Genomic DNA, 22,157 nt, shown 5'->3' on the forward strand with positions numbered 1-22,157 from the left:
GTAACGCACTTTCTCCCATTGGTCAACTGAAAAATTTGTATTTGCATATGCAGTAAAAGGCGGGGCTGTCCAGCGAGGTCACGTGGCCAAGAGCGACTGAAGGACCTCGCGACGCGAGGGTGCGGCCGGAGCTCCAGTGGCGCAATCGGTTAGCGCGCGGTACTTATACGACAGTGCGAGCGGAGCGATGCCGAGGTTGTGAGTTCGATCCTCACCTGGAGCATCTCTTTTCCTTTTAGCAGCACTTCACAAATTTATATCTTGTAAGTGGACTGAAACATCCACGTCATCACTGAGGGGAGTGGACATTCGATCTTCAGAGTTTTGGGGTTAGAAAGACTCCCGGAACTCCGGCAGCTGCCCGGGAGTGTTCTGTATTGTGGGGAGGTGCCGTGTCCATCCTGGCCGCCAGAGGGTGGTATCGCCTCTTATATGCCTGCGAATTCAACTGGGTCTGCAAATCTCAGTTTAAGACTTCTATAGATGTGTTGGGTCCTCCTCCGCAAACTGTCTATGGCATTGCCTTTTTCTCCATCTCCTACCCCTCCACCCCAGTTTCATTGAAATATCACTGCCATATAACACTGTGTTAATCCAAAGTGTACAACGTGATTCGATATATGCGTAAATTGTGAAAAGAGTTTAGTTGACATCAATCATCACGTAGTTGTTTTCCTCCTGTGTCTTGGATTTTTCATTCTCTCTCTTCCTCCCCTTTTCTGAGTTTGTTTGTTCCTTTCAACAAGAACTAAACATGCACTATGTGACTGACTCCCATTTAGGGTTTAGTTGTGAGTGATTGAGCAGTGAACAAGGCAAACTCCCTGCCCGTGAGGATCTGGCATTCTAGTGGGAGAGGCAAGTTTCTACAAACATGAAAACTAAGTGTATTTTATATGTTAGGTGGTGGTGAATGTCGTGGAGAAAGTAGACTAAGAAAGTGGGGGGGGGGTGTTGGGTGTGGGCTGCAGTAATAGTAGTCAAACTATTGTTTGACTAAAGGAAATGTCACTGAGGAGACATTTGAGTAGGGACCTAATGGAGGGGAGTAAGCCATAGGGATACCTGGAGAATATTTCAGTCAGAGGTAGCAGCCTGTGCAAAGGCCCTGTGGCTGAAGCACACACATCAGGTATATTGGTGGAGCAGCTAGGAAGCCAGTGTGACTACAGCAAGAGTAGCCAAAGGTAAGACTCAGGCCACGTAGGCTGGTGAGGTCTTAGGACTTTGCCTTTTATGTGATCTGACTCTGACTCAGGTGTCAGGACAGGTTCCCTGAGGTTTTCTTGTACCGGAGCAGGGAGAGGCTGAGAGCAGGGCCAGGGCCAGGAAACCAGGAAGGGGCTGCTATGAAGGTTCAGGTGGGAGATGATGCTGGATAGGACCAGGGTGGGGGCCACAGGAGGAGGCAGGTAGATCTATTTAGAAGGTGGGTCAGACCGAATTGCTGTTGGACTGGGCTGTGAGCTTGACAACCAAGAGTCAAAGGGACTCCCGGGTGTTTGGCACCAGTAGCTGGTGGTAGAGACCATTTTCTCAAATGAGGTTCGCTTCTGTTTCTAGAAGGGGCAGAGACTCTGTTTTTGCTAAGGGAATGGCCAGAGATGTCAAATATCTCGTTCTTGAAGTGTCTGTGAATGTCTCTGCGTGGCTTGTTCCCGCTCTCTGCCACCCCCACTGTCTTTGGGTGGCCGCGTTTCTGTATTTTTTCTCCAACCCTCTTCTAAGTTTGCCGATCTGAGCCCTTTCCCAAAACTGAAGGGAGAGCAGCTTCCTGGAAGAGGAGATCAATGGTCAGGGCCGGCCAGAGTGCAAGGAGAGAGCCAAAGAGGAGGGGGCAGGGAGAGGGGAAGGGAGAAGGCAGAGGAGGGGAGGGGGCTGGACAGGGAGAACCCCGGCAGGAGCGAGCAGAAGGGTGCGGAGGAAAGGTGCAACCGAGGCGACTAGGAGTGAGATGCAGGGAGGGGGGAGAAGGGAGAGGAGAACTGAAGGAAAGAGAAGAGGGGGTAAGGGACAGGGGTGGGGGCTGGAAGGGGAACACAGTAAAAAGGGGAGAGGAAGAGTTGGGGGGAAGGGCGGTGCAGGAGGGTAACGGAGGAGGAACTGACGGGGGGAGGGTGGGGAGAGGAGAGGGAAGTGGGGGTGGGGAGAGGAAAGCGGAGGGGGGGTAAGGGGTAAGGGGAGGGGCGGAGGCGGTGGCGGAAGGGGGGCGGGGCGCCGGCGCTGACGCGGGGCGGCTTCCGGGCGCGGGGCGGCCGGTTCCCCCGCCCCAGGGTGGTTCCCGCCGCCTGTTGCCTTGTATGGTCCGAGGACGCAGCTGTCCTCGGGGCCCCGCCCGACGCGGCCGCGACCCACACTCGGGCCCGACGAGCCCGACCCCCAGCTCGACCTCGCTTGGCGCGTGAGATCTCGAGCTTCCAAGCCCCCCCCCAAATGCCGAGATCCCGCAATGCCAAATTTCTCGGGCCCCGTCGGGCCCAGACTCTGCAACTCCGAGGTCCTGGGGGCCCGGAAGTCCAGAAGGCTGCACTCTGTGATCCCGGAAAGTTTTCTGAGCCATCAAGGGTCTAGAATTCCAAGACGCCGAGACTGCCTCTGAGATTCGGGAATCCTGAGGCTTCCAAGCTGCCTCCCCCGGGGTTCCGAAAGTCTGAGTCCCCCAGGCTCTCACGTCCTGGGACGCCGGGTGGTGGGACCCTTCTCCCCCCCAGGACGCCCCGACTTTCGGGATGCCTCCTCCCCCGCCCGCCGCGCCCGGCCGCCCCCGTCCGCGCTGGGCTCGCGCCCCGGCACATTCCGTCCTCTCCGCCCCGCCCTCCTCCCTCGGCCCCTTGGGGAAGGAAACATGCAGTCCCCGCCCGCGCCCGGCCGAGAGCTGGGTCAAGGAGCTCGGCTAGACGGGAACGCCTGCGTCCCCGCGCCCCGGGAACTGGCTCTCCAAGTTCCTAAGGTGACCTCACCTGGGCCCGCCCTCTCAGGTGAACGGCCGGGCCAGGTGACGTCACTTCCTGCCAGGTAAGCGCCGCCGGCAGCTCGGTGGGCCGGGGTTTCGGTGGACCCGACCCATCCCAGAAAAAAGGTGCCCGCCGCCCTTACAGCTTCGAGACCGCACAAAACCCGGGATTCCAGTTTACACACAGATTCCCTTTTATTTAAAAATTCCAAAAAACACAAAAATAAACTTTTAACAATATATATTACTTAATATATTATTATAGCATACTTATAACAATAATTATTCCATCGTTTTCCAATATTACAAAAAGGAAGAAGAAAAACACAAGGGAAGCAGACGACCCAATATATATAAATACTATAAAATCTACTAGAATAAATAAAGTCGTCATAAATAAAGGGCCCAATGTGGGGGGGGGGAAGGAGGGTGTTTGGCAATGGCTTTGGCTACTTGCTTTTGAAGGGAAATTTTGAGCACCAGGATTCCCCCGGGGAGGGGGGGGGGCCCAGTGCCACCAGACACTGGGGCCTCAGGACCTAGGAGAAATGGGGGGGGCACTGGGAGCCTATTATTCACAGCATTGGGAAAGGGGGGCGGGTCGAGGGCTCACTGCCCTCCTCAAATGTGCTACATTTTTTTTTCCCTACAGGACCCCAGGAAACACTTCTTCCAACATCATGAACACCGAGCTTGCACACTTGGGGACCTGCCCCAGTGTGAGGTCAGGGGAGTGAGTTAATGCACTTGGAAGTTGAGGGGGGGAAGCTACCTGAGTCCCCCAGTTCCCCACAGCCCCAGGGCCCCTGGGGAGCCCACAGCGAAAGAGAAATGGCCCCCTTGAGATCCAGCTGATCTGTACCGGGCAGGCACTTGTCACTCAGAAACCGAGATTCGATTGAAGATGGGGAGGCGCCGAGGGGCCGCAGGTGGCTGAGGCGGCCCAAAAACCCCAGCCTCGAAGACAGGTGAGTCGGAACCCCCCAGGCTGCTGCCACTGCTGGCATAGTCGTCGGGATCAGATCCCAGGGAGTGCGCAGAGGGGCTCCGAGCCAGGCCACCCAAGGGCCCCCACACGCTACTGGGGGTAGCCCTTCGGCAGGAGGGGCAACAGGCTGGTGTGGGGTCCCTTCGGGCCACGGGGGTCCCAGGGGCAGCAGAGAAAGCAGAGGGTGACAGTGGGAGTTCCCCAGGTGGGGGTGGGGGGGAGCTGGAAGGAGAGAAGGAACAGGATGACAGGGAGGGGCCTGCGAGGCCCACGGGTGGAGGTGACGGTCGGCGGCCAGAGGGCAGGCCCGAGAAGCTAATACTCTGGCGCAGCACATGGGGGTGGCCCGGAGCCGCCAGATCCTCGCTGGGGTTGTGGATGAAGTGGCATCGCGAGCCGTAGGGGCAGCGGCCCTGGAGGTAGAACTTGTGGCAGAGCTCTGTCTTGTACTTGGGGTGGCGGCTGGCCTGGCGCAGCTCGCCCAGGCCGTGGGCAAACTGGCACTTCGCCCCATAGCGGCAGCGCCCGCTCTCTGAGAAGGTCCGACACAGCTCAGTCTTGTAGCGGGATGAGGTGGTGGGGGTCACAGTAGGCGAGGTGGGTGAGGGTGACAGTTCGGGGCCCGGGCGGGGAGCCAGGGGTGCAAAGCCTGGGGGTGGTGGCACCCAGCCACAGCTTCGACCCTCCACCAGGCTGGTGGAGCGGCCAGGCAGACGGGCACCCACCCCGGCCGGGGTGCTGTCGGATGAGCTGAGGCTCCAGAGCCCGGAGGAGGCCCAGCTTGCGCCGGACTCGCTCTCTCCGTGGTCAGATGGCAGGTCAGGGCTCAGCGACAGGAGGCTCTGTGGGAACAGGGATCGGTTAAGACACCGAAAATGCTGGGTGACGCCCCACCACGGCTGCAGGGCACCTGAGAGCTTGCCAGTCCGGTTTGTGGGCTCCCGGCCTGAGCCCCACCTGCCCACGCTAACACGCGGGTTCCGGATCGCAGGGGTCCCCATTTGGCGGTTCTGAGTTTAGTCGCGACGGAAGCCTACCCGAGGCACCCAGGCACCTCGGCTCCCCCGGCTGGATCAAGAGAAGACCCCCCCCCCCCCCCCCCCGAAGAGGACAGGCACGCCGCTGTCCTCTCCGTTTTGAGCCTCTGGGCCTCTCGGGATCTGACCCCGCGCCTCGGGTTCTCCAGTTTCACAACTGGAGAAGCCGGCAAACTTCGCCCAGGAGCCGGGATCTCTCCGCTTTTCGAGTTCCCAGAGTTCTCCGCTGGGTCAAGGGGTGGACAGAAGTCGGCTCCCCCTCACCCGACACTCCAGCCCCAGAAACGCCTCCGCGCGAAACCGCGCCCTCAGTAGCTACTCGGGGGTAAACCAGGTGTGGGGCCATTTCCGCCTCCAGACAGCCCTCGTCTGAGAAAAGTCTCCCACTTTTCCACCTCCAATGTTTGGGCCGAGACCCGAAAGTCGCAGGCTCCACTTCGCCTCTAGAGGATCGCATGGGTCGGAGAAGGGAGGCAGGGACCCCGGGCCGGAGTGTGCGGCTGTACGGAACCCCGCTTTGAGAAGGGAGCCAGAGGTCCCGCGCCCGAGTTTTCGGCGCTGGAGAGCCCCAGTGTAAGAAGGGAGTCAGGCATGCGGGCCCCGGGGGGTGCCGGTGGTGGGGGGCTCACCTCGTAGATGGCGGCGAGATCCATGGCGGCGCGGACGGCCGAAGGGCTGAGAAGTCGGCCAAAAGTGGGAGCGCTGAAGTCAGGCTGCGGTTGGCTGCTGGAGCCGGGGTTTTTATAAAGATGTGAGGAGGCGGGGCCAGCGGGGCGGTCCCGGGTGGGTGGGGCCAGGAGGGGCGCTTCCCGGACGCGCGCCCCCAGCAAGGCCCGCCCGGCACCCCGCCGGGACGCGCGGGGAGGCGGGCCGGCGGCCGGGCGGGGAGTGCCCGTGGCGGGGGGTGGGGTGGGGGGTGTCGGCCCAGTTTTCAACGCTGGAGACTGAGGCGCGGGGAATCGAACTGGGCCGCGGTGGGGGCAGGGCTCCTGGGGGAACTGACCTGGGCAGAGGCCAAGAGGGCGTGCGCGGGAGAGACGGACGGGGGCGGAGAGAGACGCGGAGCGAGAAAGAGCCAGAAATGGAGAGACCCAAAGAGAAAAACATACTGAGAGACAGGGAGGGAGAGACACCCACTGGGAGACGTACACTGAGAGGGTGAGACAGGGCAGGGAGAGGAGGGGAAGTTGGGAGACCGAAAAGACACGGGAGAGACATTCCCGGAGAGACAAACGTCAGAGCGAGAAGCGAGAGTCACATAAACAGAAAGGGGGAACAAGGAGAGACAAAGAGCTACGTACAGGAATCCGTAGGAAACGGAGAGGAGACAGGCCAGGTGGGGGATTCTGAGACCCGCCCGCCGGGCTCGGTCTCCCTCCCAAACAGCTCGGATTCAGAGACCTTGATCGCCGTCCCGTCCACCCCCACTCGCAGGGCACACCTGGCGAGGCAGGAAAGGAACCTCTCCTGCTCACGCAGAGCCTGGCACGTCGGATCGTTTCCTCTGGGCTAAGGGCAGAAAGTGCTTTACATACAGCGACTCGAGGAGGTTATACGCCCGTTTCGCACACCAGGAAACCCAGGCACAGAGAGGCCAAGTTAAGTGCGTGTTAGTAACTGGCCACAGTCTAACATCAGGGTCTTGAATTATGTTAAGAGTGTGCCCTCTGAGAAAACTCTAGAGTGGAAAGGGAGGAGGTCTTTTCTTGTGGCGGAGGGTTGCCTCGACGGAAAGCTGTTTTGAGGTGGAAGAAATGGATCATTCCCCCAACCGATGGTCGGACGGGTCTTAAATGGGTGTGCCTTGGGACAATTCTGAATTTGCGGGGACTGATTCCCACGTTGGCAAGTCTTTTATGGTCCCGGGGGGGGGGGTGCCCTGACAATCTGTTAAGCCCTGGGAAGAAAACTTATTTTTAAAGCGGGGCGGGGGGGGGGCTTGGTGAGCTGGCCGCCCTGAGTGAAAACACGGGGGTAGAAATCATAGCCGTGGCGTGCAGTGAGGACGGTGGAAAGTTCATTTTTGCAGGCGGCGGCCACGGGCTCGTATTGCGGTGGGGCGAGTCTACGAGGCACACCGACTTGCCCCGTCGGATCGAGCTCGGGGGAATCCCTGGTGCGGCGCTTTCTCGGGCTGAGGGCGCCTTCCCGGCCGGTCCCGTGAGCTGGGCGGCTGCGGGCGGCCCTCGGCACGGTTGCAGCCTCCCGCTCGCCCGTGACTCACTCGCAAGGGGCGGGGGAGGGGGGCTTCCTGGAAGCCGTGACGAGGAGGCTCGACCCGGACGCCCGGGTTCCTCTCTTGTAACCAGGGCTTCTGTCGCCTGTAAACACAGCCTCGAGGACAACGGGGGGGAAAGGGGAGGTGCGTGGCACCCGCCTCCTGGCCGGGCTCCAAATCCCGGCGCCGCTAGTAGGAGACGGAGGCGGCGGGCAAACGGGAGGTGGGGGGGTACCCTAGGGTCCCCGGAGTCGGGATCGGCTCTGGCCGCGATCCTGGAGGAGTTTCGATTCCCTGGAGAAGGGGAGCATTTCCCATCCCTGAGTCAGGCGGACCCCCTCCGCTCGCCTATCTGCTGAGTCATCGGCCCCGAGAGCCAGGACGCTTGGGATTGGGCGCCGCTCGAAGCGGCTGGAGAGGGGGCTTTGCGCGGGGAAGGGCCGGCCAGCCACCGAAACACGGACGGGTGGGGGAACCCCGGGGTCCGGGCCTCGGCCCCTCCTTTTTCAGATCCAGGGGTCCGGGTCTCCAAACCACCTCTTCGCTCAGATCCAGACCAGGCCCCCGGGCCCTCCTACATCATCAGACCCACAAGTTCGGGCGCCCAGCCCTCCGTTCTCTCAAGTCTGAGTCTGAGCCCTCAGCCCCTCCTTCCTCGGATTTGGGAGTCTGGCTCCCATCCCCCTTCCCACCCTGTCCAGGCCCCAGTGGCCCCAGACGCCCCAGCCCGGGAGGAAGTTCAGGGCAGGACTCCTCCCCGCTCCCCACGTAGCCAACGGGAAAATCCGTGGCCCAGCGGCGGCCGGGAATCCCCTCTGGAATGACGGTGGGGAAGGGGATGGCCGGGGTCCCCCGCGGGGTGCAGGGGGGCAGGTCCTGGGCGCGCCGAGGGAGGAGGGAAGGGGCGGAAACCAGAGAGGCTAAAAATACGGCGAGCACTTCCGGCCTAGGGGGAGGGGAACGGAGAGCAGAGTTTCCAGAAAAACAAGCGGGGACGGGAAACGCGGGGGTGTGAGAGCCGGTGCGAGTGCACGGGCGAGCAGGGGTGCGTGTGCCCGCAGCACGTGTGCGCGCCTGGCGTGACTGGGCGTGAGCGGGGCGGCCGTGCGTGCAAGTGCGCGGTCCAGCCGGTGGGCGGGCCGTCCCCGACGCGGTGTGACCGTGTGTGCACCGCGGGCACGAACGTGCGCACCCTGGTGTGCCCGCGTGCACCATTAGGGGAAGTAGCTGTGGGACACGAGTGTGTGCGCCCCGTTTCCTGTGTGAGGGCTGTGTACCCACGGCCCCGCCTGCCATGGCTGTTGTGAATAAAGGTGCGAAACCACCCCGTGCCTGTGTGGTTGTCGACGCTGTTTACTTTAATGGCCTCTGGCCCAGGGAGTGTGTACTGCACTGCAGCGGCCCTTGAGGTGCGTTCGTAAGAACGTGTGACCCACGCACCTACTTGCACATCTGTGGGGTCTGGAGTGGCGGCGCCTTCCGGAGTGAGGATGTGTGTGCATACAGCTTGAAGGGCGCGCGCGCGCGCGTGTGTGTGTGTAAGCCACCTGTGTGTCCCTGCAGGTGGCCGCGGCTGGGTGCAAGCTCCCTGTAGGTCTTTGTGTAGTGGATGGTGTACCCGTGTGTCTGTGTCCTTTCCTGGGGGCGACGCTGAGAACACGGAGGCCGGAATCTGGATGAGGTTCCCCGGAGGCCGGTCACGGGGCAGCAAAACTGATGAACTTTGTGGTTCGCACGCACATCATGGGAAGGGTGGCTGGTCAGGTGGCAGCCTCCGTGGGCATGGCACAGACGCGCACGCACACGCACGCACACGCTTCCACCTGAGAAGCATGATCTGTCCCCAGCTAAGGCTGCTTTTGATAATATTGAGCTGAGCGTAAGGGCTGAGTCAGCCTGTCATGGGCAAAGTCTGCGATGGGGTGAGAGATAGTGGGTTAAGTGGTGATCAGAGCTGTTTATATATTCATGTGGTTGGGTTGTTCCTGTAGAGTCTGTGGGACTGTCTGTCACTGGGTCGGAGAGCCTGATTGTAGGGTGGTGGGTTACACTGTCCTCTGGAGGAGGAGGTGGGGGGTCATGTGTGCCGGTGTCCCCACGGTCTGTTTTGCTGTGTGTGGCTGTGCATCTCATGGATGCCCTTCCCGGGAGTGTGTGGTTGCACACCAGGCTGTCTAATCTCCCTTTGGGTCTGATGATCTGGTAAAAATCTCCACGAAGGTCCTTCACGAGCTGCCTCAACTTCTGTACATGCCCGGTGCTCGAGGCGTCCACATCATTCCACAAACACATCAGCACATTCCTGCCTCCTGGCCTTGGCACCTGCCGTTCTTCTCCCTGGGATGCCTTCTCCAAAGGCCCACGTGCCTAGTCCCTCTTCCTCAATTTGGCTCTAATACCACCTTCTCAGCAAAGCCTTCATGAGCTCTGTCAGGGACTTTTTTTAAATTTTAATTTTTTTTAATGTTTATTTATTTTTGAGACAGAGACGGAGCATGAGCAGGGGAGGGGCAGAGACAGCGGGAGACACAGAATCCAAAGCATGTGCATGGCTCGAACTCACGAACTGTGAGATCATGACCTGAGCCGAAGTTGGACAACCAACCAACTCAGGCGCCCTGTCAAGGGCTTTTTACATAAATCTTATCATCTATTTAGCAAATAATACAGATGACATCTATTTACAGACTCTAATAATAATCATGAATACCTATGACCCACCACCCAATCTAAGCTCTCAAACTTTAGTGTCTTTTAGTGAAGTAACATAATTTTCCACATGCAAATCTTGCATTCGCGTTAGATTTAGTCCTGTGGATAGCACCTTCAGCTAGTGACTGAGAGCTCCACTGCCCTTCCTGAGGGTCAGCCCAACATGCCAGGCACTTCAAGAAAGGGACTTCTTAGGATGTGTACGCACGTGTGCACGCACACACAGACACACGCGCAGAGCGCTGGCCATTTCCCAGGACTCCAGTGTGGGGACTCGGGCTCTGGGTGAATCACAGGTCTTCACAGTCCCAGGGTTCCTCGCAGATGTGGGGTCCGGGACAAGACGCCTCTGGGCAGTGACACGGGAACCAGGGCACAGAAGGTGCTGGGTGGGGCAGTCCCAGAAGCCGGCTGACTCACTTGAGCCTTTCACACCCCAGTAGCTGAGCTCAGGCTGGTAGCTCCGCCTTGCACTTGCCCAGGCCTGAAAGCCATGGCTGAGCTCCCGAAGCTCTCCTTCTTGGGGAAGTGGGGAGCCCGGTGGGCCCCTCCCTCCCTGAAGCCCCCTCCCCAAGGCCTGCTTCCCGGAGCCGGGGCCCAGGCGCCTGGGTTCTTCCCCAGGACTGATGATTCACCCCTACTGGGGCCTTTTCACTTCTCCTTTGGGGCTAAAAATACAAGGACCCAGGCATCCAGCTGGGCCAGGCTTCACCACGGATTGCACAACGCCCCTAGTTTGAGTGCTGCTGACGCAGGCTCCAGGTTCGGGTGGGGGAGTGAGTTGCTCCCAGACCCGGCATGCTGAGGTCAGGGCCTAAAATCCCTTTCACTTCCCTTTTCCTCGGCTGAGGACCCTGGGGGCTGGGCTGACACTGGCAGTGTGGGGGATCCCTGGACTTGGCTGTGGCCCCTAGAAATGAAACTCCCTCCCCTGGCCCCAGTTAACCCAGGGGACTGGCTCTCAGAATCCGGCCCCCTTCGTAAGAGACAGAGTCCCAGTTAGGAACTGGGGGCAGAAGACAGCAAAAGGGGGCTAATCTAGGATAGAGATGGTTGGAGACAGGACCACAGAGGCACAGAGAAAGAGACAAAAAGAGACCAAATGAGAGAGAGACAACGGACACGTGCCTTAGAAACATACAGAGGGAAAGCCAAGGGAACACGATCAGAGAGACCACCCCTGAACTGGGACAGAACCGGGGAGGGCTGAAGGAGAGAGGCCAGGGGCCCCACCCAGGCCAGGCTGGGGGACAGCCCCTGGAAGAGGGCATCAGCAGGCAGTCCAAAGTGCATCCCGGGCTCCGCCGGCAGCAGGCCCCCGGGGCAGAGGCGAGGCGACACCCTCCAAGCTCCCCGCCGGCCTCTGCTGCCCCCTGCTGGCCCTGGCCACAGTGCTCGGGCAGCAAGAAAAGTCAAAGACAGATGGGCTTTGAGGTCGCTCTTCATTCCCTCCCTGTCCCCTTCCCCTTCAGCCTCCCCCGCCCCCAGCCCTGCCAGCTCACAGGGTGCCCCCAGGGCCTGTAGGCGGTGCAGGCGTCTTGCCCGTGACCTTGTTGGCACAGTCCAGCAGAGCGGTGTGAATGTCCTTGGCACAGGCAATCTGGGCTTTGATGACTGCCAGGTACTGCGGGTAGGGCAGGCTGTCAGGCTGCACCGCGTCCGGTTTGGTGGCCGTGGGCACCAGCGTCGGAGAATGCTTGGCGCTGTCACAACTCTGGGACAGGCACTCATGTGCCAGGCGCTGTGGACAGGCGGGCAAGGGGCGGCATCAGTGTCACTCCGCGTACTCCCGCCCCCACCCTGAGGGCCGGCCAGCCAGCAGTAGCCTGCTCAGCCTCTGGACTCCCAGGGTCTTGGGGTCAGAGCCCGACCCCCCCTCCCCACCACTAGTCACATGCTGGGTGACCTCCAGTGTGCAGCTGCTCCTCTCGGAGCCCATTTCACCCGCTACCTCACCAGGCGGGGATGGTGAGGACAGCGTGTGAGAGACACGGGCGCAAGGGCGTCACCTAAGTGCTAACTGATGAATGTCAGCCCAGTATTAATGTGACTGTCCCTAACTGCAACCTTGGCACCGGCAGTGGCTTCTCTGATGACACCTGCTCCTGTGGCTGCTCCGTCTAGACACCGCTTCGTCTGCCCGAGCCTTCAACGGGGGCAATGCCCAGGTCTTGTCTCCTCTTGGGGCTGCCCCACCCACACGCCCCGCTCCGTTCCCACCTCTGCGCTGACACCACATCTGTGTCCCTGGCCTCCCTGGGAATCCTCAGAGCTCTCCCACCCTCCCCACCAAACTATCCCTCATCCTGGGTCCCTGTCTCAGGAGCCTGGCTTGGTGCGGCCTCGCCCCCTTGAATTCTGCCACAGTTACCTCCTTGGGCTCCCAGTGTCTACACCCGCCTCCTCTAACCCACCCTCCACTGGGCAGCTAGAGGCACAGTCCTAATGAAGTCAGCAAGCAGGCGCATGACCTTCTCTGCTTCATGCCCTCCGTGGCTCCCCAGCGCTGTATCCAAAATCCAACCAGCCCTGATGTCTCCTACACCTCAGCTAAACGGAATTTCAGGACACTCCTAAAGGGGGAGTCAGCGCAGAAGCCAGTTCCTTCTGGCTGAGACACCTTGCTCCCACCACCAGGCTTCCCAAATTCTAAGTTTGCCTTTGAAACCTCATTCAAAATGACGATGATGACACAACAGGAAACGTCTGCCACGGGGCTTAGTACCACGTTCAGCTTTTTACACATATGATCTTGCTCTCTTTTCCCAGAGTTTTCTCAAAGGAGAAACCCAGGGCTCACAGGTAGCAACTGGGGGTCCACCTGATTCCAGAGGCTGTGCTCCTGGCCACCCCCTCTCCTTGAAACTCCTACGCCTCAGCTCAGATGTGCTTTCCACCCGTAACCCTCCCCGAGCCTCCTCTCCCTACCCTACCTTAGGCAGAGTCAGTTTCTTCTCTGGGCTTCTATGCTCCCCCGAGTGCCCCATCACTTTACTTTTTTCTTTTTTCTCTCATTTTAATCCCGACCCCTGCCCTAGCAGGCTATGTGCCTCCCCCATCAGAGCCCTGACTTCTGCGGCCTGGGCTTTTTCTATTACAGCCCTGACCACTCGGAGCTGTCACTGTTTGAGTGAGCTAGAAGCTTTGTGAAGGCAAGGATCGGGGCAACACTGTGTCCCCAGCATCAACTGATGCCGACGCCTGGCCCACATGAGGTGCTAGGTGTGTGTGTGTTGACTGACTGAACGAGGGTTCCTGACGACCTGGGGACTGAGGCAGGACTGCGGTCCCCCAGTGTCCAGAAGGTCCCTTACCAGGCAGAGCTCCAGCTGGTCACAGAGTGCGTAGAACTCCTCCAGACACTTGTCAAAGCGCTGTATAGGTCCGTCACTGCTCTTTCTGTAGCCCAGGAGAAGAAGGTGACTGAAGAATGGATTTCCAATCTCGGGGACGTCAGTGTCTACCCAACCAAGTGTTCATGAGGAAACCATGTTTAGGCCCAGAAGCCCCAAGGCAGGGCCTAAGGGACTGTTTTAGAAGAAGCAAAAGAGCAAGGCCAGATGCTAGGGAGTGGGGCTTGAAAGCAGAAGGAAGGGGGTTGGGTGGGTAGGTGGGTGGGAATCCGGGTATGAGTTTCTAAGACTAGGAAATGAGGACTATACTCACTGTCCGTTGTCAATGTTAGTGTTCTGAATCAAGTTCTGGGCTGCAACTTTCATCAAGGTCTAGTTAATTAAAAAAAAATGCAGAAAATGGAGAAGCAGAAAGGGATACTTTTGGTTGGTGGATTTAGTCTTAAGATCTATCCGATTTCAAGCCTTCTCTTCACTTGGCACGTCTCCTCCTGTCAATCCGGAATAGCATCCGCATTTTCCTAGAGGCGCGCTCTCATCTAGGATTCTTGCCAGTAATTTCCCCGACAGATCTTAAATCCTCCCTCACCCACCAACCACGGGCAGAATCTCTGTGCAGGCCAGTCCTTTCCTCAGGCTTTAACAGCCAAAACCTTTTTTTTTCCCCTTCAAACTCCCTCCCACTCGGGTTCCGGCCATTCCCAGGCCTCACATCCGTGCTCATCCCGCTCACACTGCCAATCTGCATAGCATCGCTTTGGCCTCATCAAGAGGGCCAACTCTCATTCCCGTTCCCCGCCTAACGCTCCTTTGCTCTCTCCCACCCTGCAGAGTCCCTCTGTCCTCCCCCGCCCTCCCCCGCCCCCTTGGAGTCAGATAACCAGACCCGGATAGCTTCTCGCCGCTCCTAGCCAATCACCTGCAGACTCTCCTTCAACTGCGGGATGAGCATCTTATAACGCTGCACTGGATCGAAGTCCTGTTGCTGTTGCTGCAAAAGCCCGCTCTGGGCAGGCCCCACCAGCTGTGCTGATGGTTGCGGCTGCTGCTGGGGACCCGGGCCCCCAGACGAACCCGGGCCCGACACACCTGCAGCCGCCGAAGCCGCAGCAGCCTGCTGCTGGGACGCAGCCATCTTGCTTGCTTAGCGCGCCGGAAGTGCGCCACAAGTGCGTCTCTCCGGGTTTCTTTCTAGCATCTAGGTCTCCAGGCCCTGTTTGCTAGTTAGCTCCGCCCCCAAGCAATTCGGCCAATGGAAGGAAGGAATAACCACCCACACTTGACGCTCAAATAAAACGCCCATACGGAGATACAGATTCGCCAATCACAAGAGGTGTTTCCTCCTTCGCTCCGCCCTTTGTCCACCTATTCACCTATCCGAGTGTGAGTCTCATACGGACTCTATTTCCCAGAAGGCCTTGCGGCTTGAGGCGCCCTGTCGGGTCCTCAGCGTCTTGGCGCCAATTGGTGGAGCCAGAGCTGCGAGTCCGTCTTTGGCTCTGCCTGTGCGTTTACCTGAGTCTCTACTGGAGCTCTTCTGACCAGCCCACCTCATTCGGACCCTGCTCCGGCAGAGAGCGGCGCCAACCCGAGTCCACCCTCGGATTAGGCGTCCGCCGACGTCCGTACACTCCTCCGCCTCTCCCCGCGGCTCAGCAAGGACCCCGTCCGGGCTTCCTTAGCCTTGTCGCCATGGCGCCCACCATCCAGACTCAGGCCCAGCGGGAGGATGGCCACAGGTAGGCGCCACGCCACCTGGCTGCACCGCTTTCCTCTAGGTCTATCCAGGTTTCGGCGAGGCGAGGGGGTCGGGCTCGGGTATCTTCCTACAACGTCAACAGCCCCCCCCCCCCGCCCCTAGGTCTGCCCGTGATGTCACAACCTTCCCGCGAACGCCGTGACATCACGGAGCGCTCACCTTTGACGTAGGGGGGGGTGGGTTCCTCCAGGGGTGGGGTGTTGCACCCTTCTCCCTGCCATGGAGTTCAGGGATTAGGCTCCTGGGGTGCTAAGTAGAAGGGATTGTGCCCTTACTACTCCAGTCAAGCGTTTGGAGACCCCTTTTTCCAAAAGCAATCGAGTACGTAGTTCTATTAAAGCACATGAAGACATTGTCTCCACAAGGGATTGAGCACTTGGCTTCATTTATGGAAGCATCTGCAGACACTTAAAAAAAATTTTTTTTTTAAATAGTTTATTTACTTCCGAGACAGAGAAGAACAGAAGATGAGTTGGGAGAGGGTCAGAGAGAGAGAGGGAGACACAGAATTTGAGACAGGCTCCCGGCTCTGAGCTGGCAGTCAGCACAGAGCCCGACGCAGGTCTCGACCCCGCGAACCGTGAGATCATGGCCTGAGCGGAAGTGGGACGCCCAACCGACTGAGCCACCCAGGCGCCCCTGCAGACATTTTATTAAAAAGGAGTTAAACACTAGGCTTCCCCCATTAAAGTCCTTGGAGCACCCCTCCCAAAAGGGATTATCATTTGTCACCCCCCTCCTTCCCTCTTTTAGGAGCTTGGAAAAGCCCCCCTCATTCTATAAATCCTGTTCTCTAGCTTTCTGTCAACGTCTTTCTCTCTTACCTACCAGGCCCAATTCTCACCGGACTCTGCCTGAGAGGTGAGCCCCATTGTGTTTTCCCAGAAGGGGTGGGTCAGTGGGGGGCTGGGAACAGAGGTGGGGCAGCAGGGGCCAGGTTTTGAGCCACTGTCTTCCCAGGTCTGGAGTGGTCTGCCGAGTCAAGTACTGCAATAGCCTCCCTGACATCCCCTTCGACCCCAAGTTCATCACCTACCCCTTTGACCAGAACAGGTGAGGCTGCCATGGAGGATGGCGAAACCACCCACTTCGAACAGGAGTGCCTTGAGGAAAAATTGCTTCTCTTGTCGGCTTCTTTTTTCTGAGCCTAGAACGGTATCTGGCATATGGTAGTAGGTGCTCCATAAATACTTGTTAATGAATGAAACAAGCAATGTCCAAGTTTTTTCCCACCGAAGAGCCAGCCTTCTGACTCTACCATGGGGGAGTTTTGAGTTCCTCCTTGGAGGAGCTTAGGCTTGGGGAAGCAGGGATATGAAGGGTAAAGCTGGAATCGGGAAACCATAATGGGTATGTTTCCCCACCCAGGTTCGTCCAGTACAAAGCGACTTCCTTGGAAAAACAGCACAAACACGACCTCTTGACTGAGCCAGACCTGGGGGTCACCATTGACCTCATCAACCCTGACACCTACCGCATTGACCCAAATGGTGTGTGAGAAGGCAGGGCGGGCCTGCTCTAGGCCAGCCAAGGTCAGGACCTCCCTCATAGTCTTCCTCCTCCCTTGTTCTCCTCTAGTACTTCTAGACCCAGCTGATGAGAAGCTTTTGGAAGAGGAGATCCAGGCCCCCACAAGCTCCAAGAGGTGAGAGTGGGTGCGGAGTAGGGACTGGAGATGTGGGGGGACGTATGATGGGAGGAGGCTGGTGGGTCCTTGGTCCCTAATACTCTACCCCAGATCCCAGCAGCACGCGAAGGTGGTGCCGTGGATGCGGAAGACCGAGTACATCTCCACTGAGTTCAATCGTTACGGCATCTCCAACGAGAAGCCTGAGGTCAAGTAAGTTGTGGCGAGTAGGGAGGGAAAAATGGAGATTTCGGGTGTGTCCAGTGGCTCCTAAAAGCCTGTCTTTACTCCTAGGATTGGGGTTTCTGTGAAGCAGCAGTTCACTGAGGAAGAAATCTACAAAGACAGAGATAGCCAGATCACAGCCATCGAGAAGACTTTTGAGGACGCCCAGAAATCAGTAAGTGAGGGGCCAGGACGGGCTGGGGGTGGGAGGCAGACCGGGGTGCAGCCCCAGAGCTCCACATACTCCTCCTCCTCACCCTGTCCTTGGCCCCCCCCCAGATCTCCCAGCATTACAGCAAGCCCCGAGTGACACCGGTGGAGGTCATGCCAGTCTTCCCAGATTTCAAGGTCAGAATCAGGGCAGGAGGCGGAGCGGGGGTAGCCTGCCACCTCTGCCCGCCCCAGCCCTAATCCCAGTGCTGTCCGTCCCCCAGATGTGGATCAACCCATGTGCCCAGGTCATTTTTGACTCAGACCCAGCCCCCAAGGACACGAGTGGCGCTGCTGCACTGGAGATGATGTCTCAGGCCATGATCAGGTACGTGAGTGGCCCTGCCGCCCCTTGGGACCTGCTCCTCATTGCCCCTTGGCCCTCACTCCTCACTGTCCCTCTTCTCCTGACCAGAGGCATGATGGACGAGGAAGGGAACCAGTTTGTGGCTTATTTCCTGCCTGTGGAAGAAACACTGAAGAAACGAAAGCGGGACCAGGAGGAGGAGATGGACTACGCACCGGATGATGTGTGCGTGGGCTGCGGGGCTGGGTTTGGGGGGTGGAGAATCGGGTGTCCTTCTCTCCCCCACGAGGAAGCGGCGGGGCTGACCGTGTCCCCCGCCTGCAGGTATGACTACAAGATTGCTCGGGAGTACAACTGGAACGTGAAGAACAAAGCTAGCAAGGGCTACGAGGAGAACTACTTCTTCATCTTCCGGGAGGGTGATGGGGTTTACTACAACGAGTTGGAGACCAGGTACTTGGCACCCTCCTCACTCAGATTAGCCTGGGCCTGCTCTTCAGAATCAAGGTCCTGGTGCACGTGGGAACTACCTGGGAGCTCATTTGTACGTAAGGATCGTTGCGTGCACTTTAAGTAAGAGCAGCAGAGGTCCCCTCAAGCATGTGAGCCAGACCTGGTTTTAACACGAGGGCCCAGAAAGAAATCTCGAGATTGAGCTTTTTTGTAGGGTAGAGAGCCAAGTTTCCTCTAATGTTAATAAGAGGCTTCACGGGAAAGTAAACATAGGCAAAATACAGAGTAATACATAAAGGCAGCATAGACAGTTTAAAGGAGATCGTGGATACCCAAGGTAAAGAACGTGCCCCCCTGCCCAACTCTCCTGAGAGCTAAAGTTTACTTCTGCGCTACAGCCTGTGGATAATTTGAGGGCTGGGAAAGGAAGTGTGACCTTGAGTCTGTTTAAAGCAGCGCTCAGATTCTGACCCTGTGTAACAGGTGGCCCAGCGGGCTGGGTGGGCTCTGAGTGACCTGGAGCTCCTGGCAGCCTCCAAGGGCCACCACCACCTGGCTCAGCAAAGGGCTCCGGCCTGTCATTACTGTGCTCTGGGGCTTGGGGAAGGGGAAGTGCCAGTGAGTCCACAAATGAACATTTTCCAATCTAGATTCTGTGCTTTAAGTGTTGGTAACTAATTCACCTTAAAACCTCGTATGTATCCGTGTGTGTGTGTGTGTGTGTGTGTGTTGTGTGTAGACACTTTATAAGTACAGGGAACTTGTGGAACTATTCCCCTTCCCTTACCCTGTACCTAACCCCTAAGTTTAGTCTCCTTTATCCAACTCACATTTATTCTGGTCTGTTCTGGAGTGAGCGTCGGTGAGGAAGTAAGAGCCAAGTCAGACCAGATACCACACTGGGGTCTTTAGATGAATTTTCTACACACACCTCCCCACCCACTTGCCCACTGCAGGGTCCGCCTGAGTAAACGCCGGGCAAAGGCTGGGGTTCAGTCGGGTACCAATGCCCTGCTTGTGGTCAAACACCGGGACATGAACGAGAAGGAACTAGAAGCCCAGGTAACGAACACCACTGGCCTGGGGCACCTGTGGAGAGAGTGGTGGTGGGTGGGGAGAGAGGCAGAAGCCTGACAGAGCACCCTCCTTCCCCTCAACCACGCTGCTTCCAGGAAGCACGGAAGGCCCAGCTGGAGAACCATGAACCTGAGGAGGAAGAGGAAGAAGAGCTGGAGACGGAAGAGAAAGAAGCTGGGGGCTCAGGTAAAGCTGGACAGGCCAGACCCCAGGACCCCGGGAGGGTGGGGAGCCGGGAACCGGGTCTCACCTCTTTCCCTGCCCCTTCACAGATGAGGAGCGAGAGAAGGGCAGCAGCAGTGAGAAGGAAGGCAGCGAGGACGAGCGCTCGGGCAGTGAGAGCGAACGGGAAGAGGGTGACAGAGACGAGGCAAGTGACAAGAGTGGCAGCGGCGAGGATGAGAGCAGCGAGGATGAGGCCCGGGCCGCTCGGGACAAAGAGGAGATCTTTGGCAGCGACGCGGATTCGGAAGACGATGCGGATTCTGATGATGAGGACAGAGGCCAGGCCCGTGGCAGTGACAATGATTCGGACAGCGGCAGTGACGGGGGTGGCCAGCGGAGCCGCAGCCGCAGCGCCAGTCCCTTCCCCAGTGGCAGCGAGCACTCAGCCCAGGAGGATGGCAGTGAAGCAGCAGCTTCTGATTCCAGCGAAGCTGACAGTGACAGTGACTGAGTCCCAGGTCCTTCAGGGTCGGTGCAGACCCGATTATGATGCAACTGTTATGCGCAGGAAGGCACTTTTCTTCGGGTCTATTTGTGAGCCCTTCGCTCTGTCCGTTCCCCTCCTCCAAGCCTTGCTGTTAATAAAGCCAGTTCTTTCCCAGTTCGCCACCCCCACCCTGTCCAGCCCCGTGGTCTCACTCGGCTTACACCTCTCCTCCCCCGACTCCCCACCCCGGAGCTCCGTGGCCTCAGCTCAAGGCCACTGGGTTTTCCAGAAAATGTAGCGTAACAAAGGTCAGAATCCTTTTTTTTGTTTTTGTTTCTTGTTTTTTTTTTTTTCCAAAATAAGCCCAGACCATTAAACAAGTGAAACTCCAACAAGTAAGTCTTCTCCAACAGCGAGAAAAACTGTACAGTTACTCAAAGCTGATTCTGCCAGTGGGGCCGGGGATAGGTGGGCGGGTGAAATCATGGTGGGGGGGGCTGCTGGGAGGGGCTGGAGCAGAAGAGGGTCGGGGTCCTGCCCGTCAGAGTGGGGCCGCCTGCGTCCTGCACACTCTGCTGTCAGGTGGGGGGAGGGGGGCAGCTCTGGTCTCCCACTGTGTGGGGGGTGTCCCCTCACCACCTCCCAGTGCCAGGCAGAGCCTGCTCACCCTGATGGGTAGCAAAGAAGACGGGACTTGGCTGGGAGGCGGTGAGGGTCCTGTAAGAGGGACACCCTGCTGATTCCAAACGAGGTGGCCCCTGTCCATCCCACTTCCCGGGGCTGCTGGGAGGGGGACTGGAGAAGCCCTGGGAGCTTGAGGGGAATGAGCAAAGGCACAGAAACATGGCGGGGCCGGGGTGGGGACTTGCATAGGTTGATGAGTGTGCAAGAGGTACATAAATAAACCTGACACCCCACCCAGCCCGGCACTGGGAGAGGAGGTGGGGACCTCACGGATCCCCAGGGCCACCCTCCCCCCCGGCTTCCTCCCACTCCCTGGGCTCAGAGCTGAGGGAGGGCCAGACCAGGAGGGCAGAGGCAAGAAGGTCTGGGGAATGGGGTGAGAGTGCAGGGAGGGCGGTGGTTTTAAAATTTTTTTTTTTTGGTTTTTTGTTTTTTCCCAACATTTTGTATCTTTAATAACATACACAATGGTTACCAGCCATATTCATAACAAAAGTTATTCATAAAATGTATCTAAAAATAACATTTTTTTTTCCTTTTCGGTGTGAAAAGCTTGAGAATGTCCCAGTGGGGGGGGTGTGGGGGGATTGAGTAGGAAGAGGGGGTTGGAATAGGGGACCCTGGCTTCCCCACAGCCTGAACCCCCAAATCCCCTCCCTCCACCTGGGCCCCAGCACAACCCCTCAGCAGGAACAGAGGCCAGAGGGTCTGTACGACCCCACGGCTGGGACAAATCTCTGGGTATGATCTAGTGTTCCACTTAAGTGAGGTCATGACAGAATGGGGGGGGGGAGGATGAAAGAAAAGTGGGCGGGGAAAGAAACCAAAAACCAAACAATCCCCTTTCCCTCATTCCTGACCCCCGAGTCTTTAGCAAGCAGACCTGGGAGTGGACAAGGGTATGTTGGTTGTGGGAAGGGGATGTTAAGGCAACAGACTTCCTGACCTCACTTGCTGCCCTGGCTCCCAGCCTTCAACCTCTGCATCTGGGGAGCCAGGGCTGGGGGGGAGTGGGGAAGGGCTAGGGGGTCTGGAGGAGGGGGCTCTGCCCCCTCCCCTTGTAAAATTCAGGCTCCCCCTGCCACTTTCTTGGCTCAGAGAGAGGCCTGGGGATTCTAAAAATGAGAGGGAATGATCAGAGAGGAAAACCGTTAAGAACTATATAAATATGCATCTTAAATAGGCCTAAGAAATTAATTGTAGAGAACCTCTGATAAACAGGGCAAAAGGAAGTGAGGGAAAGGAGGGTGGCTCCTGTCCTTGGGGAATGACGAGAATGGGGAAGAAGGTGGTGAGGGGAGAGGAAGGGGCTCCTCCCCTCACCCAGCACCTTCTCCTCGGCCCCTCTCAAATAACATCCCGGGGAGCAGGTTACCCATCCCACTCTCTCCCCACGAACATCAGATGGTTCTGAGGAGGCCCCGCAAGACAGGGGGGAGCAGCTCCCCTGGGAGGGGCAGGGGGCCGAAGTCCGGAGGAGGCAGGGGTGGGACGGGGCCAGGCTGGGGAGGAGGGAGGGAAGGAGGGGCGGTCGGGCTGGCCGGTCCCTGCCCCTTTATCCTGGCTGCCCCCTACCTCCCTGAGCCTCGGCAGAGGCCCCTGGACGGGCCTGGGAGTGAGCAAGGCGTGTGCCAATGTTAAACAAAAGTTAAAAGGGTGAGAGAGTAGAAAAATACTAGAATGTATAGCTGAGCCAGCCCTCCCTCTCGCTGTCGCGGAGAAGCCCGTTGGGGGTTGGCCCCCGCCCGCCGCCCAGGGAGCCTATGGGTGCGCTGGGCTGTGGGTCCCGTCAGATGGTGGAGGTTTTGTCTGTCCCATCTGTGGTAAGAGAGGGAGGAAGGGAGGAAGATCAGCAGCTGGCGGGAGGCCCAGGAAAAGGCGCTCGGGCAGCCTGTCATCCCG

At 58.3% G+C, this 22,157-nt stretch overlaps 4 protein-coding genes and 1 non-coding gene across 7 annotated transcripts in view; 2 read left to right on the forward strand and 3 right to left on the reverse strand.

The window, feature by feature from the left end:
- Positions 1-130: 130 nt before the first annotated feature.
- Positions 131-223, forward strand: TRNAI-UAU. The gene is given in 2 exon segments: positions 131-168; positions 188-223. It is a non-coding gene; the product is annotated as a tRNA-Ile (tRNA).
- Positions 224-3,418: 3,195 nt separating this feature from the next.
- On the reverse strand, positions 3,419-5,711 carry ZFP36 (ZFP36 ring finger protein). Its single transcript, XM_039251120.1, has 2 exons — positions 5,608-5,711; positions 3,419-4,783 (listed from the first exon to the last, which is right to left on the reverse strand). The coding sequence occupies exons 1-2, from the start codon at positions 5,629-5,631 to the stop codon at positions 3,830-3,832; spliced, it is 978 nt and encodes a 325-aa protein (XP_039107051.1). The 5' UTR covers positions 5,632-5,711; the 3' UTR covers positions 3,419-3,829.
- Positions 5,712-9,725: 4,014 nt separating this feature from the next.
- Positions 9,726-14,660, reverse strand: MED29 (mediator complex subunit 29). Of its 2 annotated transcripts, none has more exons than XM_039246339.1 (4): positions 14,181-14,660; positions 13,575-13,633; positions 13,224-13,307; positions 9,726-11,580 (listed from the first exon to the last, which is right to left on the reverse strand). In XM_039246339.1, the coding sequence occupies exons 1-4, from the start codon at positions 14,394-14,396 to the stop codon at positions 10,947-10,949; spliced, it is 993 nt and encodes a 330-aa protein (XP_039102270.1). In that variant the 5' UTR covers positions 14,397-14,660; the 3' UTR covers positions 9,726-10,946. The 2 variants fall into 2 exon arrangements, with proteins under 2 accessions (XP_039102270.1, XP_039102262.1); XM_039246331.1 differs by having other exon boundaries at positions 11,012-11,649; positions 13,223-13,307; positions 14,181-14,459.
- Positions 14,661-14,749: 89 nt separating this feature from the next.
- On the forward strand, positions 14,750-19,759 carry PAF1 (PAF1 homolog, Paf1/RNA polymerase II complex component). Its single transcript, XM_039246317.1, has 14 exons — positions 14,750-15,000; positions 15,852-15,881; positions 15,981-16,073; positions 16,389-16,510; positions 16,599-16,665; positions 16,759-16,860; positions 16,942-17,047; positions 17,152-17,220; positions 17,307-17,410; positions 17,498-17,614; positions 17,714-17,842; positions 18,799-18,904; positions 19,015-19,105; positions 19,192-19,759. The coding sequence occupies exons 1-14, from the start codon at positions 14,954-14,956 to the stop codon at positions 19,593-19,595; spliced, it is 1,587 nt and encodes a 528-aa protein (XP_039102248.1). The 5' UTR covers positions 14,750-14,953; the 3' UTR covers positions 19,596-19,759.
- A 142-nt stretch (positions 19,760-19,901) lies between these two features.
- SAMD4B (sterile alpha motif domain containing 4B) overlaps positions 19,902-22,157 on the reverse strand; it is a 37,675-nt gene continuing 35,419 nt past the window's right edge. For both annotated transcript variants that reach the window (XM_039246303.1, XM_039246296.1), the window contains exon 13: positions 19,902-22,073. In XM_039246303.1, coding sequence (XP_039102234.1) covers positions 22,045-22,073 — 29 coding nt within the window. In that variant the 3' untranslated portion in view covers positions 19,902-22,044. The remainder of the gene's footprint in view (positions 22,074-22,157) is intronic.

The sequence above is a fragment of the Hyaena hyaena genome, unplaced genomic scaffold, assembly GCF_003009895.1.
Source record: "Hyaena hyaena isolate Hyena2069 unplaced genomic scaffold, ASM300989v1 scaffold_9, whole genome shotgun sequence".
In the NCBI taxonomy this organism is placed as follows: Eukaryota; Metazoa; Chordata; class Mammalia; order Carnivora; family Hyaenidae; genus Hyaena; species Hyaena hyaena.